The following is an 18,518-nucleotide window of genomic DNA, read 5'->3' as shown; positions in this document are numbered from 1 at the left end:
GATCCCTTAATATAATCCACAATAGAGACAGTTATCACATTGTTTACAGACAAAGAGACTATCCCAAATACTAATATATAGATTTTAACAAAATGTGGTACATGGCATGACTCAAGAAAAAAACTGAATAATTTTGGGCGAAGATGCAGATCAGAATCCTGGATTGTTTCTTTTAAAAGGTTCCATTAGCATGACTATTTTTAAATTTTTGTGGTTTGTCTTTCTTTAAAGGTTGTTGATTGTGTTACATGTGAGTTGTCTCGGCTGCAATGGTGGAGTTTGGCACAGCTGTCAGAACGTGAGCAGAGTTTTCAGAGCATATTGGATGTGGATTGGTCTGAAGCCTCATCAATGAGATAGAAACTCTTAATAAAAATATTTTTTTTTTCAGCTTTGCAGTTACAGAGCATCAACCAGCAGGGGAAAGCCTCAAGGCAGAGCTGCCTAATTCTAATAACATTGCATGGTGGACGTATACACCTTACTAAGTGCCCACTTGTTCGCGTTTGTTTTTGGAGTAATGAAAGGATTCTTCTCTTCCACATTGGCTTCTCCTCACTCCCAAGGTCTGCAGCAAGCAGTTAGGTGAACAGAAGGAGTTCTGCATTAAAGAGTAGGAAAAGTTTGTATGGAGGATGAGTTTTGAAGGAGGGGAGAAGCCAAAGTATACGGAGCATGATGATTTACGGGGTATGCCAAAGTTGGTGAGGATAAACTCAACTCACAATCCACATAGAGACCAAAAGGAAATTCCAGCAAAGGAATCATGGCCAGTGATTTCTGCACTGTAAATTCTATGATTCTAAATTCTATGATTTACTTCAAATTCAACCACAGGATCCAGTGTGTGGCCATTTGGTACAAGAATGTTTCCATTTATTGTATATTGAAAGGCAACTCAAATTAAGCGAAGGTTGGGAACGATCATTTCATGGTGTATGTCATATTAGAGCCTTGGTGGAAGTGGTGTGGAAAATAGTCTATACTGCTTTTTATTTTCCTTTATCTTTTTTGAGTCACTAAAAATATTGTTGAAGGAGAAATGTTCCTATGTTTTCTTGAGCATTCACGTGGAATGGACATTTCATTGTTTGGCTTTGTAATCTTTCATCCTTTTCGATTATCGTACATGCAGATGGATTCTACATCCAGGAACATTTTATTTGTTATTTTGATGGTCAGATATTCTGCCCCAGATGCAGCTTTGTATGCATAGTGACTTTCTGAGAAGAAGGGAATAGAATCTCGCACTAAGTTCTTAAAAGCCCATCTTTGGGTTTAAATAGAAAATAAGCCTTTGCTACATCTGGCAAGAACCACTCAAACTGATGATCACACTCTGACATTGAGTGCCTGCAAATGCAGTGCCAATATCACTTGCTTTGCATACACTGCAAAGGAAAAATATGTAATACATTTTCATGTTCCCCAAGGCATCTTATCTGCTTCAGTAGATTTGTAAACTGCCATTATTGCTGTTACCTTTTATGAGTTTTGACATCTTGTTATCTGGGCAAATGACAGGGGCGTAATCTGTGCTGAACTGCTTCACTCTGCTTTACCACATCGTTTTAAAGTTCATCTTTTAAATTGTTCAGTAGCTCAGTGATATATTCATGAGCTACATCAGCAATTGCAAGGTCACTATCAAGTTAATCCACAAGCCTGAGTAGGAGGCAGGCACATCTGATACTTAGGCTGCTGTAACTCTGGTCATACTGTGACATTTAATAAGCTTGCATTTGAATAATTTTTAGTTACTGTCCCTGTTAGGAAAACAAAGGTAGTTTTAAGGAATTTATATTTGTCTTGGTAAACATTTGAAATAAGGTATAATTAAGTGGGCTTAATTTAATGTTTCTGTGCCTGGAAAGGTAAAACCTATAGTTAGATTTATGCTGGACAAAGGTTTTTGGATGTGGGGATTGGTTTCAATTCCAAATGTGATTCTATTTTGCCGAGAGAGGGTCACGGTGTGAAGAGTAAATTGAAGGAAGTCACTCTGAGCAACAGGAAGCCACTTTCCAGAGAGAAGGGCTTTCCTTTATTCTTAGTTTTAACTGGAAGCCAGAGCAGCTGGATATAGGTAGTGAGCGAGAAAGCAACTCTCGCAGCTCTGTCAGGCACAGTTAGTTTTTGAAGATTAAAGAGGGAACATCTCACTCAGCCTTGCTGGAAGAAAAGCCATACTATGGAGCACTGCCTGAGAGGTATAAAACCTGAAAGCGAAACCTTGATGGAAGCAGTGGAGTGAAAGCACAATTTAAAAGAGAAAGCACAGTTTAAAAGAAGATTTGAAAGTGTGACTTTTGAAAGCAGAATTTCAAATCATTCATGTGGAAGCGGGAGTTCAGTGAGACACGGTGGCTCAGTACAATAATAATCTGACGGGGTTGGGGGAAGTGGATTTTGAGGAGAAATCCATAGTTACGCATTTGCATTCAGAAAGGAGCGTCTTACAACGGTCATTGTGTGTGCTTAAACTAGACTTTGTGTGTTAATGAGACCATTGTAGTTTAAGATGTACTTTGTAATCCATGTTCATTTTAAAACCTCTGTGTAATTGTTAATTTGGGGTAAAGGAGTATTATCCAATTTTTTCATGTTTCATAAATGTTTTTTTCATGTTGAAACTAATTAGAGGTCTTGTAAATCTGTTCCTCCACTCTTTTGAACCAGGGTTCACTTCTGGGATTTTCCTGTCCAGTTATAACATCAAATGGGATCGTAACACTACATGCGTTCTGACCCTTGGCTGGGGAACAGAATTCTGCACACTTGACCTACTGCTCACATGGTGAAGTGTGGGCAACGTGTAACTTGTCTACTGGCTTTACCCTGACTGATTTCAAGTACAGATGCAGCATTATAGCACTAGGTGCGGAGTTACATGGCTGGTTTCTACTTAAAACAATATTATTTGTATTTGGAAACAGTTAAAATGGCAGCCTTGTCTTTCATGTAGTTGTGAGGTTGAAAGATTACCAATTGTGAAGTGAACAAACCTATTGAGAGGTTAAGTAAGTGGAAAAAATGTTGTTTTTTGAAGGCAGGTTTGCGACTTTGCCTTCTGAAATGAAAAACGTTTCTTCCTTCCCTGTTTTCTGGCTGTTACAGCATATTCAAGAGTCACTGAATGGAAAGTGGGGTGGGGGTGCTCCACACAAAATCACACCTAGTTGAAGCCTTTTACAAAAAACAGAAGAATACTGTGTTTTTATCCAGGAAATAATGCATTACATTTTCCCTTTTCAGACTGGGAATTGGCAATCCGAGTAGGTGTGATGGACTGTGCCGATGAGAAGAATTTTGCCACTTGTGCAGAATATGGCATTCACTTCTATCCAACCTTTAGGGTAAGGACATGCCTGATAACTAATCGTGGCTTTTGGAGAGAACAGGCTTAATGCAGTAAGTCACTGGCTTTGCAAATTGCTGTATTTTGATATGGAAAACAAGGTCATCTTTCTTAATGCTGGTGTTCAATTCCATCAATGCACCATCTGTTCTGTTGAAATTTGATGTCCCTTTTCTCCACCTGCTAGAGTAGTAAATGGCACTTAAAACATAATCATAAATGTTGCTAAATGTAGTGGGTCTCCAACTATAACCGTAGTGAATTGCTATTGACACTCGTTTGCTTCCAACAAATGTAATGCCTTCCAAAAGAAGTTAGTAGCAGAGGGTGCTGCATGGGGTAGATAAAGAACAGAAATCAAGTGGAGTAAAGTTTATTGCTTGTTATCCTTTATTGCTTAATTTGAGAAAAGACCAATTGCCTGCTTCCCTGTACTTTCTTTAGTGGAATATGAAGGAAACTGAGAACCAAACAGTCTTAATGGTGTAGTGTGATACAGGCACGCCTAAGGTAAAGGCACCACCTTGGTTTAGCACAAAACCATATGCACTTGAAAATCCCAAGTTCAATTCTTATTTTATGCTTGTTCATAGCTCTGTCTGGACCAAAGCATTTCTACATCAAGGGTTGATAAAATCAATCAATAATTGCAATTCCTGACTGGTATCCAGGTGTAATAGGATGGCACTTGAATGGTCTGTGAGCAATGTGCCCATATTACCAGATAATGTATTCAAAATCTTTGAATGCCTTGAAAAGTACTGGTAATTAAGTATTATACAAAAGTAATTACTTTTTCTAATCTGTCCCACAAACATCAGATGCAATACAGTAAGAGATGGTGGCTTTTTTTGCTGTATTCCTCAGCCTGGCCAGCGGGTACTAAGTGGACATGTATTTTGGAGGCAAAAGCATTCTTCCAAGTCCTGTGAAACTTGGTTTGTTCTAGTCTGTAGCCTGGTACTGTGTTTTATGCCTTAATTTGACATCTAAACTCCATGTTGCATTGTCAGTTATTGGCTTTGATTTTTTAAGCAGGGTGAGGGGCTGTTTTAGCACACTGGGCTAAATCGCTGGCTTTTAAAGCAGACCGAGGCAGGCCAGCAGCACGGTTCGATTCCCGTACCAACCTCCCTGAACAGGCCCCGGAATGTGGCTTTTCACAGTAACTTCATTTGAAACCTACTTGTGACAATAAGCGATTTTCATTTTTCATTCATTTCAAATATGTTACACTACCTGGCTTTGGCTTGATTTGTTAAGAGCTAAACCTTGAGTCGTCATTGATTTGAGAACATGGCAGTAAAACATTACTACTCAACTCCTTGCTTTGGTCAGAATTTAGACCTTGGCCAGCCTCGGGGCAAGTCGTTCAGTTTGAACCAAAGTGAGATGGGACAGATACTCCATTTTTCTCTCTCCCCCTGAAATATAATGTGTAGAACTGGGCACTTTTTCCCCCCTGTCTCCTTGGGGTCAAAACGGGACGATATTTTGGAGGTGAGTGCAACAGCAGTTGTCATTCTTGGTTGTATTGTCCCCTGATCTACTGAGAGTGTCATCGATCAAATTCTAGTTAGAAATTGTTAGCACAGCTACTCTTATCATTTTCAACAATTTGTCCACAAGAAAATTGAGGGTTATGGGGGCTGACAGGACAATGGAGCTGAGGCCATAATCTGATTAGCCATGGTTAAGTGGTGGAACAGGTTCGAGGGGCCAAATGGCCTACTCTCGTAATTGGAACATTAATTCTTGAGCCATGAAAATCTCGCTTGCTTTCTCGTGGTAAGGTCCAGTGCAGCTTCTGTTTCAAATCAGGGCATGACTATCTGATTTGCTTCTGAACATGAGCACAAAGAGTTAAAATTTTGCTTCAGAATAGAACACACTGCCGTAGTTAGAAAATATAAATTATCAACTGTTGGCTCTACAAGTGGCATATACAGTTTCTAATCTCTGACTGTAGGTCAACTGAGCCTTTTGGAATGGATCGTTTCTTTCTTTTGCCAAGTTTTCTTTACAACAGAGCTCTGTTTTCTAGGTTAAGATATTCAAATGAATTGTTGTTGAGCCATTTTATTTCCACCAACTCACATGCTGTCAGTAAAAAAACCTGTGGTGTAACAGTGTTAAATTTTATTTTGTTTTTCCCCTTGCAGTTCTTCAAAGCACTTGCAACCAAGTTCACAACAGGAGAAAATTACAAAGGTAATGTATACAAGCATTACAGGGAAATTCCCACAATTAGACGTAAAATGGCAACATTCAACATGGTGGTTCATGTTTCCTTCAGGCCATGCCAAGTGTTGTGAAGTGTCAATGCTAATCTAACACTCCTCGAAGAAGATCCAATTTTAAGCAAGAGTTTTAAATCTGCCAATTTGGGAGTGGATCGAGAGGGCAGCAACAATTACTTAATCATTTTATTAACTGTTCATGCTTAAAGGTTGTGGTACATATCTGGATTTATTTTCTGACATGGTCAGGTTTCAACATGGTGGCTAGCACATGTAAATGTTGTGCCTCAAAGGATGAATCCTACTTTAATGCTTGAATAATTGTTTTTTCTCAAGTCTCCAAGTGACAGCAATATTGTTGTATTTAAAGATAGATGAGCGAATTGTTCCTGTACAAATCTCCAAACATTAGGGCAATTAGAAATAGAATCGATCTTAAGTCTGTAGTGGGAACATTTTCAGACAGCAGCGGTTGATGTATCAATTATTTAGATATCTCTGGCCGGATCCTGTCGATGGAGCAAACTTTGTTGGAAGAAGTAAAGGGAAAGTGGGAGGGTGAACAGTGCCTGTTTTTGGTTTGGTGGGGGGGGCAAGAGAGAGAGAGAGAGGGTCTTCACAGGGTTAACTCAACCTCTTCTTGGGCTAGGCTCAGCTTGATCCAGTTCAAAGTGGGGCACAGGGCGCACCTGACCAGGATGTGGATTCTTCTCGGGGGTTGACGATGGGCGCGTGCATTGTGTTGGGAGATCGGTGAACCATAAACACATGTTTTGGTCTTGTCCTAAACTTGTATGGTTTTGGGTCTCCCTTTATGGCACCATGTCGGGGATTCTGGGTATTCAGCTGGAGCCGTACCCATTGGTGGCTATTTGTTGGTGTATCGGATTCACCGGTGCTGCAGACGATTGAAGGCTGATGTCCTCACTTTGACCTAGTCATAGTCTGGAGGCGAGTATTGCTCCGGTAGAGGATCCCGACACCGCCCAGTGTCTTGGCTGGCTGAGTGATCTGATGGACTTTTGTATCTTGAGAAGATTAAGCACACAGAGGGGGTTAGTGGAAGGGTTCTACTCAAGGTGGCAGTCTTTCATCTTTTTCAGGTAATTAATCACCACCAATTGCAGGGGCCGGTTTGGGTTTTGTAAATTTGTTTATGGGGGGGGTGCTGTGGTTGTGGGTTGGTGTATTTCGCAATGGTATATGTTAGATGTTATTGTTTTGTTATAATGAAAAACTTTTCTGAATGAAAATAATTTGTTTTTAATGTATCTATTATTCCCATTTGCACTTCCAGACCCATTATTTGTCCGATTCTACCATAATGTTTTTTAAGAATTCAAAGCTAGCCATTCAATGAACTAGGGGTGTCCAGGGGTGTGCAGGTGGGGTTACGGGGATGGGGTGGGATGGGCGGAGGATTGGACCTGGGTACAGTGTTTTTGACCCAAAAAATCCGCGTCAATTTTGTTACTGTAGTTAGTGGATTGAAAATATATTTGTCTGTTTGATTCTGCATTTCGGAGGTACGATTTGATTTCAAAAAGTAATTGGGATTTTTAATGAAGACCTTCTGCTGCTTTCGAACCAGAACTCAAAAGTACAGCTCATGGAATTAAAAATTCAGAACAGGAGAGCTGGATACAGCTGGGAGAAACCACAAAGTACATACGAAGAAAACACAAGTGGTTCTTCTTTTACTGTGAAATCAAACTTGTGACATTAACTGAGACTTTGTCATCCAAAAGTCTATCCCTCTAATTGTATTGCTAGAATTCCCACGGTTGGAATGGATGACGATGGATTGCTATATTTCAGCATTTTGTTATACTTCTGGAGTTAGGTCATTCAAGCTTTGATTTCTTCAAAATCTTTCATCTTTTAATTATTACCTAGAATTTGAATCCTGGTGCCCAGTATGTAATTGCTGTGGATGAAAGACACCACAGTAGTGCTTTTGTCGTTTGGTTTTGCTGAACCCATGGATGAAAATGATTTCATGGAAATGTGAAGGTTCATGGAAATGTGACGGTTCTATGGTAGTTTTTAGATATCAGATGTAAATTTATTTTACAGGTCCAAACAGAGAGTTGCAGACTGTGCGACAAATAATGATCGACTTTCTACAAAATCACACAAGTGTAAACAAGCCTCCTGCTTGTCCTGTTCTTGGCGTGGCAAGGTACTGTAGTTGGAAGTATCAGTTCTTCTCAGTGATGCCATCTGTGCACATGCAATGAAACTGTATGCTTGGTGCACATTTGGAAAGGGTCTTCTGTTAAGTGCTATGCTTGCAAGTATCTGAGGCTCAAACTGGGTGCTACAAGCGCTGACTGTTTCATTGGTTCAATGGGGGTGGCACAGACAGCAGCAGGAACCTGGAGTCACTTCCCACCTTGGGTGACTGTGGAGTTTGTACAGTCTCCCCATGTCTGCGTCGGCTTCCTCCCACAGTCCAAAGATATGCAGGTTAGGTTGAATAATGGGGATAGGTTGGGGGCATGGGCATAGGTAGGGTGATCTTTCAGAGGGTTGGTGCAGACTCAATGGGCCAAATGGCCTCCTGCATTGTAGGTATTCTATGGAGATGTTCCACTCTTTAAGTACTTCAAGCCCCAGAGGGTTGTAGATGCTCGTTGATACTTTATTTCTCCTGAATATGTTTAGGATGGACAGAGTTTTGGTATCTCAGGGAATCGAGGGTTGGGGGGAACAGGCAGGGAACTGGGCTGGAGATCAGCCAGGACTGTACTGATTTGCGGCGCAGCCTCTTTGGGACGTATGGTCTACCTCTCCTCCTATTTCTTGTGTGTTCTTGTTCTTTAGTACATCAAAAAAGCATAGCACTGGATAGTTTAGCTGCCCAGTTAAATTTGTGGCAAGTTGTTAATTTTTATGTCTATATGCAACTTTTATAAAGGCATTTTACCTATTCTCCCATATTATACAGTAAACAGCCACCCTGAGAGGCCTAGATAGAGTGGACGTAGAAAGGATGTTTCCACTAGTAGGAGAAACTAGGACCCGAGGCCACAGCCTCAGACTGAAGGGACGATCCTTTAAAACCGAGGTGAGAGGGCAGCATGGTGGCACAGTGGTTAGCACGGCTGCCTCACGGTGCCGAGGTCCCAGGTTCGATCCTGGCTCTGGGTCACTGTCCGTGTGGAGTTTGCACATTCTCCCTTTGCTTACGTGGGTTTCGCCCCCACAACCCAAAGATGTGCAGGGTAGGTGGATTGGCCACGCTAAATTGCTCCTTAATTGGGGAAAAAATGAATTGAGCAAAAGAAAACTGATGAGGAATTTCTTCAGCCAGAAGGTGGTGAATCTGTGGAACACTTTGCCACAGAAGGCTGTAGAGGCCAAATCACTGAGTGTCTTTAAGACAGACAGATAGGTTCTTGATTAATAGGGGTTCAGGGGTTATGAGCAGCAGGCAAGAGAATGGGGATGAGAAACAGCCATTATGAAATGGTGGAGAAGACTCGATAGGCCGAATGGCTTAATTCTGCTCCTATGTCTTATGCTCTCAGCCCTAGCTCTGGTTCTCACAAGCCAGGTTGTGGGAGATGGAAGAGCATGGCCCTGGTAACTATCCTCCCACTTCCTTTGAGTGTATGAATCTCTGATTTCTATTGTTTCCATAATATCACTGAGTAGATTAGAATTCTTGCGATTCTCTACATGATTGCATATAATTGACTGATCATTATGGATCTTTGGGTACTGACTGCTGTAGTACTTAGATATACAGGGAAGAATGTACCAGGTTTGATTTCCTGTTGCTGCTGAATTGGTTGAAAAATCAGACTGCTGTAATTGACCTTGGACGACAGAAGGGATGAATTGTCTTGTGTTCCCTCTCCAAAACTGTATCCAACAAGCCCTGCTTGAAACATAGCACATTAACAGTGAAAAAAAGATTTGGAGTTGACTGTGTTTAATAGCCAGATTTTCTGGCAATACACAATATTCATTCCCTATAGTGGGGAATAGCCACTTGTGAGGTATGTGATCGCTATCAGTTCGCACTTAATTGTAACCAAATAAGAATCCAAGTTCAGAATAAAGTGGGCAAAAGTTGGATACACTTCATCATAAAGATCACTGGTGTGGATCCCACATTATACTGAGCTCCTGCCACATTGTGCCAACATATGGCCTTGAAAGCTAAATTTAAAAACTATATCTATTAACTTATACTGTGCAGAAGTAAATAAAGAAATAACCTTTATTGTCACAATTAGGCTTACATTGACACTGCAATCAAGCTCCTGTGAAAAGCCCCTAGTCGCCACTTTCCAGCGCCTGTTCGAGCACACAGCGAATTCAGAATTCTCAGCTGGTACGGGAATTGAACCCGCGCTGGCCTGGTTCTGCATCACAAACCAGCTGTCTAGCCCATTGAGCTAAACCATACCGTACATTAATATAATTTAATAAGTTTATAGAACAAAGTTTTTGATGCCATCTCCAGTATACATTTTTAAATGTAAAGCTAATATGGTCACTGTAGGGGCGGCACGGTGGTGCAGTAGTTAGCATTGCTGCCTATGGTGCTGAGGACTAGGGTTCGATCCAGGCCCTGGGTCACTGTCCATGTGGAGTTTGCACATTCCCCCCGTGTCTGCGTGGGTCTCACCCCCACAGCCCAAAAATGTGCAGGGTAGGTGAATTTGCCACGCTAAATTTCCCCTTAATTGGAAAAAAATATTAAGTACTCTAAATTTATTTTTAAAAATATGGTCAGTATAAATGCATTTGAAATTTTCCTTGTGTAATGTCTTTCTGAAAAGTATGACATTCTTACTCTTTATTTCAGCTCTAGTTCTATCCTATCTTTGTTGGATAAACACCAGAAGCATTATACAGCTGTTATATTTGAAACAGAATTGTCCTACGTCGGTCGGGAGGTGAGATTTTGTGTCCTCGTTGATTCTTTATTTCCCCTTCTTACCACCTGCACGGACCCACTCCCAGCCAGCCAAAACCAAAGGGATATTGTATCTTATTTTTATACACTTTGGCTAAAATGATACCCGTTTGCTACTGGTTTAAAATTGAAATGAGGGAAGCTAAGACTAAGCACAGAAAATGCACATAAGGGTGGCGCGGTGGTTAGCACTGCTGTTTGACCGGCAGGGACCCGGGTTTGATTCCAGCCTTGGGTGACTGTGTGGAGCTTGCATGTTCTCCCTGTGCTGTGTCTGCAAGGGTTTCCTCCAAATGCTTGGGTTTCCTCCCACAATCCAAAGAGTTGCTTGTTGTGTGTATTGGCCATGATAAATTGCCCCTTCGTGTCCAGGGGTGTGCAGGTGGGGTTACGGGGATGGGGTGGGATGGGCGGGGGGTTGGACCTGGGTACAGTGTACCTTCAGAGGGTCGGTGCCGACTCGATGGGCCAAATGGCCTCCTTCTCCACTGTAGGGATTCTATGGTATGTAACCAAATCTGTAAAGAAAACTATTTCTTGTACAGCATTAACTAAAGCAATATTAAATCTTTCTGCTTTGGCTCTGTCGATCGCTGAGAAGCTGAAGCAATGTAAAACTCAATGCAGGATTTTGAAATCGAGTTGTCTTCAGTTATGCGGAGTTGTTGTATGCTTGTATTTCCAGCAGTTAAATTCTGAACTGTGTAATTGATGTGAATTGAAGTCAGTTTGGTAGAAGGCAGAATTCAAGCCCTATATCAGGTGCACATATCTCAGTGGAGACCTGGCAGTACTGTTTTACGTCCTGTACGCTAGAGGCTCAGTTCTTTGGATGAGATGCTAAACCCAGGCTCTGGTTTTTTTTTGGCAATCGATCGGAACAGCCTGTACCAATATTCACTGCCAAACAAAAAATGGAAGGTTGATCAAGTGCTTATTAGGACATTTATATATTTCAAATACTCACGATATTAAGTTTTCATTGTTTTCTAACAGGTGATACTTGATTTGATGCAGTATGAAAATATTGTTGTAAAACGAGCACTGGATTCCGACGAGAAGTTAATGGAGAAATTTGGCATTCATTCAGTGCCATCTTGCTACCTGTTCTATCCTAATGGCTCCCATGGATTGATTTACATGTAAGTGTGCAACAGTTAAAGCATACAGAATCTTTGACCATAGCACACAATGTTTAATGGAGGATAGTGAAGAACTGCAGAGCATTGAAAAGTCAATGCATGGTGCCATGCCAGAGAAAGATAATATGTGGAGATGAAGGCGTTGGACTGGGATAAGCACAGTAAGAAGTCTTGCAACATCAGGTTAAAGTCCAACAGGTTTGTTTCAAACACTAGCTTTTGGAGCACTGCTCCTTTCTCGGGTGAATGAAGAGGTAGATTCCAGAAACATGTATCTTTGCAAGACAATGCTTAGAATGCGAGCATTTGCAGTTAATTAAGTGTTTACAGATCCAGAGATAGGGGTAACCCCAGGTTAGAGGTGTGAATTGTCTCAAGCCAGGACAGTTGGTAGGATTTCGCAAGCCCAGGCTAGATGGTGGGGGATGAATGTAATGCGACATGAATCCCAGGTCCCGGTTGAGGCCGTACTCGTGTGCGGAACTTGGCTATAGGTTTCTGCTTGGCGATTCTGCGTTGTCACATGTCCTGAAGGTCGCCTTGGAGAACGCTTACCCGGAGATCAGAGGCTGAATGCCCTTGACTGCTGAAGTGTTCCCCGACTGGAAGGGAACATTCCTGCCTGGTGATTGTCGCTTCATTCGTTGTCGCAGCGTCAGCATGGTCTCGTTTTTTGCTGTGGCGCGTTGGAACTTTCGATCGATGAGTCGAGTGCCATATCCCATTCGTACGAGGGCATCTTTCATCGTCTGTAGATGTCTGTTATGCTCCTCTTCATCTGAGCAGATCCTGTGTATACGGAGGACTTGTCCTTAGGGGATGGCTTCTTAAATGTGTTTCGGCATATTGAGGTGCGAATTTGGTCCCGCACCGCACTGACCTCCTCAGAAGACAAACACTGGACACAACCGACAGAGTACCCTTCGTCGTCCAGTACTTTCCTGGAGCGGAGAAACTACGACAGCTTCTTCGCAGCCTTCAACACGTCATCGATCAAGATGAACATCTTGCCAAGGTCATTCCCACACCCCCACTACTTGCCTTCAAACAACCGCGCAACCTCAAACAAACCATTGTTTGCAGCAAACTACCCTGCCTTCAGGACAGCGAGCACGACACCACACAATCCTGCCATGGCAATCTCTGCAAGACATGCCAGATCATCGACATGGATACCACCATTACACGTGAGAACACCACCCACCAGGTACGTGGTACATACTCGTGCGACTCGGCCAACGTTGTCTACCTCATATGCTGCAGGAAAGGATGTCCCGAAGCGTGGTACATTGGCGAGACAATGCAGACGCTGTGACAACGAATTAACGGACATCATGCGACAATCACCAGGCAGGAATGTTCCCTTCCAGTCAGGGAACACTTCAGCAGTCAAAGGCATTCAGCCTCTGATCTCCGGGTAAGCATTCTCCAAGGCGGCCTTCAGGACGCGCGACAACGCAGAATCGCCGAGCAGAAATTTATAGCCAAGTTCCGCGCACATGAGTGCGGCCTCAACCGGGACCTGGGATTCATGTCGCATTACATTCATCCCCCACCATCTGGCCTGGGCTTACAAAATCCTACCAACTGTCCTGGCTTGAGACAATTCACACCTCTTTAACCTGGGGTTACCCCTATCTCTGGATCTGTAAACACTTAATTAACTGCAAATGCTTGCATTCTATGCATTGTCTTGCATCTTTGAATTTGTCTATATATATGTTTCTGGAATCTACCTTTTCATTCGCCTGAGGAAGGAGCAGTGCTCCGAAAGCTAGTGTTTGAAACAAACCTGTTGGACTTTAACCTGGTGTTGTAAGACTTCTTACAGAGAAAGTTAAAATATGGATTTGTGCTTTAAGATCCTCATTCAGTGAGTTCCTAATCTTTTCTGCATAAAAAGGGGGCACTGAGAAAGTTGTCAGGTGACCTTACCTTTGGAAGGAAAGAGAGGTTGCCGTTGATCACACTTACAGGCCCTGGAACTAGTTCAAGGCACATTGGCAACTATTGACTAGTAGATCACCTTTTCTTGACTTTTGTCTTGGAACATGCTTTGGGGATAGCGGTGCGAGATATGTGTGCACCAGAGGAATCTATTTTTTAATTCCCTCCTCTTGTGTCCAAACTCCGCCAGTTTTTGACAACCACATTCAATGACTTACTGATTCACCCACCATGGTCTGATTAAAATATCTCTCAAATTGTTTTTGTTATAAATTCCTCTTGGGATATGTTTTGACCAATTTGTATGCTCCATTTGTATATCTAAAAGAAATCATTATTTAAAGTTAGTTTTCATTTGAAGGCTATGGTGGTACAGTAACATTAGTGGTTATGTTACTGGGCTAGTAATCTGGACCAATGATCTGAAGTTAGGAATTCATTTTTTTTTTTAAATGTATTTTATTCCAAACTTATTCAAAAAAGTACAAAAACATAGATAATCTGGGGAACACACTCCAACTCCCAGTTTTGGGAAGTCATATAGATCCCCTAGCCAGGCAGCCACCCCCAGTGGCGTATTCGTCCACTATTCAAATAAAATTCTTCGCCAGGCCAGAGAGACGAAGGCCACAACATCGGCCTTCCTCCCCTACATCAGCTCCGGCTTTTCCAATATCCCAAAAATTGTCACCATCGGGTCCGGTCCGACCTCCACCCCCACAGTTTTTGCTAGCGTCCAGAACACTCCCTCCTGGTATCTCTCTAGCCTCTCACATCCCCAGAACGTATGCACATGATTTGCTGCTCCCCGCCCACACTTCTTTTCACACTCTACTGCCACCCCCTGGAAGAACCCACTCATACTTGCCCGTGTCATGGGCTCCCTGTGTACCACCTTAAACAGTATCAAACTCCACCTCGCACAATAGGAAGTCGAGTTCATCCTATGCAGTGTCTCCATCCACACTCCCCAACCTATCTCTCTTTTTTCTCCAGAGCCGGGATTGAACCTGGGACCGTGGCACCTTGAGGCTGCAGGGCAAACCCACTGCGCCAAGGTGCTGCCCTGATAATCTTTATTATTGTCACAAGTAAGCTTACATTAACACTGCAATGAAGTTACTGTGAAAATCCCTGGTTGCCACACTCCAGCACCTGTTCAGGTACACTGGGAGAATTCAGAATGTCCAATTCACCTAACAATACATCTTTCGGGGGAGCACCCGGAGGAAACACACGCAGACACGGGGAGAACGTGCAGACTCCGCACAGACAGTGATCCAGTGGGGAATTGAACCTGGGATTCTTGATGCTGTAAAGAAACTGTGCTAACCACTGTGCCAACACTTGAGTACCCCCTTGCTCTCCCAGCCACCCATATATGTCCCCAATCCTACCCTCTCCTTCCACATCCAGAAGAAGCAACCGTTCCAAAAGGGCATATTTCGGCAGCCTGGGAAATCCTTTCCACACCTTCTGTGCAAAGTCCCTTACATGTAAATACCTAAATTCAATTTCCTTCGGGAGCTCTACCCTCTCCCTCAGCTCCTCTATGCTTGTGAACCTCTCTTCCAGATACAAATCCCTCGCCCTCAGCAGCCCCACCTCTCTCCACCTCCTGTATGTACCACCCGTCTCCCCCAGCTTAAATCAGTGGTTCTCACACAATGATGTTAACACTGACATCCCCTCCATTCTAAAATGTCTCCTCAGCTGGTTTCCACACCTTTATTGTGAACTGTACAACCGGACTCCCCGTATACCCCCTCGGTGCTAGTGGGAGGCCGACGTCACCATTGCCCTCAGGCTGCACCTCTTACAGGACTCTTCCTACACCCTAAGCCATTCTAACCCCTACCCTTCCCACCACTGCCTCCGCACTTGCTGCCCGATTAGTAGTGCAGCAGGTTTGGTAACGCCAACTCCCCTTTCTGCCTCTGTCTCTGCAAAAGGGACCTCTTCAACCATGCCACCTTCCCCGCCCATAGAAACTCTGAAATGACTGTATCCAACTTCTGCAAAAAGGCCTTTGGAATAAAAATCGGGAGCGTCTGGAATATAAATAGGAACCTTGGCGGGACATTTTTTTTCACCACTTGAACCCTCCACGCCAGTGTCAGGTGCAGTGTATCTTGCCTCCTAAAGTATTCCTTTATCTCCTCCACCAACTTTGTTAAGTCCCACTTATGCAATGTCGCCCACTCTCCCGCCACCTGGGTCCTCGAATACCTAAACCTACGCTTGGCTACCCTAAATGGCAACGCCCCTAAATTAACTCTCTGACCCAACTCATTCACCAGGGACACCTCACTTTTTCCCACGTTCAATTTATATTGTGAGAAAGCCCCAGTCCTCTCTAATAGGTTCATATTCCTCCCCATACTCTCCAGCGGGTATGACATATAATAGCAGGTCGTCCTCGTACAGCGACAGCCGGTGCTCCCTACTCCCCCTCCTAATCCCCTGCAACTCTGCTGACCCCCTAAGGGCCATTGGCAAGGGCTCAATCGCTAGCGCAAACAGTAGCAGCGACAGCGGATACCCCTGCCTTGTTCCCCTATGATGTGGGGATGCCGGCGTTGGACTGGGGTGAGCACAATAAGAAGTTTTACAACACCAGGTTAAAGTCCAACAGGTTTGTTTCGATGTCACTAGCTTTCGGAGCGCTGCTCCTTCCTCAGGTGAGGAAGGAGCAGTGCTCCGAAAGCTAGTGACATCGAAACAAACCTGTTGGACTTTAACCTGGTGTTGTAAAACTTCTTTCTTGTTGCCCTATGCAACCCAAATCTTTGTGAGCTCATCTCATTGGTCCGTACACTCGCCACCGGGGCAACATACAATCGACGCGGCCACGTACAATTGACGCACCCATGCCACAAACTTTGGTCCAAACCTTCCCAGGTCCTCGAACAGGTACCCCCACACCATCCAATCAAATGCCTTCTCCGCATCTGTAGACATCATCACCTCCTGTACCCGTCCTCTCGACGAGGTCATGATCTCATTCGGTAATCACCTTATTAATAATACTCTTTATTAGTGTCACAAGTAGGCTTACATTAACACTGCAATGAAGTTACTGTGAAAATCCCCTAGTCGCCACACTCTGGCGCCTGTTCGGGTGCAGTGAGGGAGAATTCAGAATGGCCAAATTATCGAACAGCACGTCTTTCGGGACTTGTGGGAGGAAACCCAAGCACCCGGAGGAAACCCACGCAGACACGGGGAACATGCCGACTCCGCACAGTGACCCAAGCCGGGAATCGAACCTGGAACCCTGTGAAGCAACAGTGCTAACCACTGTGTTTCCGTGCCAACCATACACGAGAGTTGCCTGCCCTTTACAAAACCCGTTTGGTTTTTGCAACCAATCCGTTTGGTTTTTGCAACCACCCAGAACACATCCTTCCATCCTCCCCGCCACGAACTTAGCCAGCGCTTGCACGTCCATATTTAACAGCAATATGGGCCTGTACGGCCCACATGCAAATGTTTCTTTCCTTGTTCCCCTATGCAACCCGAAACTTTGTGAGCTCATCTCATTGGTCCGTACACTCGCCACCGGGGCAACATACAATCGACGCGGCGACGTACAATTGACGCACCCATGCCACAAACTTTGGCCCAAACCTTCCCAGGTCCTCGAACAGGTACCCCCACACCATCCAATCAAATGCCTTCTCTGCGTCTGTAATTGTCGCCTGTGTCATTGTCTCCAGCAGTTCCCCTTCTCCATTGCCTTGCTAAATGCCCCCAGTAGGTGTGGTGCCAGTTCCGCCCCAAACTCCTTATAAAATTCTTCCAGGTAACCATATGGCCTTGGAGCCTTCCCCAACTTGCCTCGTCTCCTCATCCAACCGTGGAAATTCCAGCTTTTCTAAGAACCGCCCATATCCCTCTCCTCACCCCCGGACCTGCCCTGTACAGTTCCTCATAATATTCCCTGAACGCCTCGTTTAGCTTCTGACACTAACTTCCCCATCTGTACCCTCCTAGACGCGGCCTGCCTCTGTAGCTGATGAGCTAACGTGCGGCTTGCCTTCTCTCCATATTCATCCTGCAGCCTCCCCTCGCCCTCCATAGCTGCCCAACCGCCCTTCCCGTTGTCAACCTGCCACCACACTCCAGCGCACTGAGGGAGAATTCAGAATGCCCAATTCACCTAACAAGCACATATTCCAGGACTTTGGGGGGGGGGGGGGGGGGGAGAAACCGGAGCATCCGGAGGAAACCCACGCAGACACGGGGAGAACGTGCAGACTCCGCACAGACAGTGACCCAAGCCGGGTCCCTGGTGCTATGAAGCAACCGTGCTAACCACTGTGCTACCATGCCGCACCAGCAGACATGCCACTCCCAGAAGGGGACTTCTGCACACCTTCAACTACACTTTCCCATCAAAATTCTCCCATTTTCCGGTAAAAGAGTTGAATTCTACCCCTTTGAGGCAGAGTTGCCCTGTGTGCGCTCCATGGCCGCCACGGGGAGTCCCTGAGGTTGGAATTCATATATCACCATGGCAACTGAGGAATTTAAATTAAATTAATCTGGGATTCAAAAGTTATCTTCATGGTCACCATTACTGATACATCTGATTGTTGAAAAAAAGTCTGATCCACTCAATGTCCTTGTTGTGAAGCCAATAAGCTGTTCTTTCTTGTGCCTTTTATATGACTCCAGACCACATATAGATGACTATTGACTGCCCTCTAAAATGGCCTAGCAAGTTTTTCAACTATCAAACCCCAAAGAAAAGCTATGATAAAAGTGGATAGACCGATTTGAAATGAGATACCACCCTGGTGAGCTTACAATGTAGCACTACATGCATGCTACAAACAGCTGAGCAATCTAACAACCAAAAGATTAGATTGAATGGAGAACTAAGCATCTAATGG

General features: G+C 44.0%; 1 protein-coding gene across 2 annotated transcripts in view; it reads left to right on the top strand.

The window, feature by feature from the left end:
- The window catches only part of qsox2 (quiescin Q6 sulfhydryl oxidase 2), a 106,077-nt gene that overhangs the window by 21,945 nt on the left and 65,614 nt on the right, over positions 1–18,518 (top strand). For both annotated transcript variants that reach the window (XM_072488741.1, XM_072488740.1), the window contains exons 2-6: positions 3,256–3,356; positions 5,521–5,569; positions 7,675–7,780; positions 10,421–10,511; positions 11,528–11,673. In XM_072488741.1, coding sequence (XP_072344842.1) covers positions 3,256–3,356; positions 5,521–5,569; positions 7,675–7,780; positions 10,421–10,511; positions 11,528–11,673 — 493 coding nt within the window. The remainder of the gene's footprint in view (positions 1–3,255; positions 3,357–5,520; positions 5,570–7,674; positions 7,781–10,420; positions 10,512–11,527; positions 11,674–18,518) is intronic.

The sequence above is a fragment of the Scyliorhinus torazame genome, chromosome 22 (genome assembly GCF_047496885.1).
Source record: "Scyliorhinus torazame isolate Kashiwa2021f chromosome 22, sScyTor2.1, whole genome shotgun sequence".
Taxonomy (NCBI): domain Eukaryota; kingdom Metazoa; phylum Chordata; class Chondrichthyes; order Carcharhiniformes; family Scyliorhinidae; genus Scyliorhinus; species Scyliorhinus torazame.
This window is presented reverse-complemented; position numbering and strand designations above follow the sequence as displayed.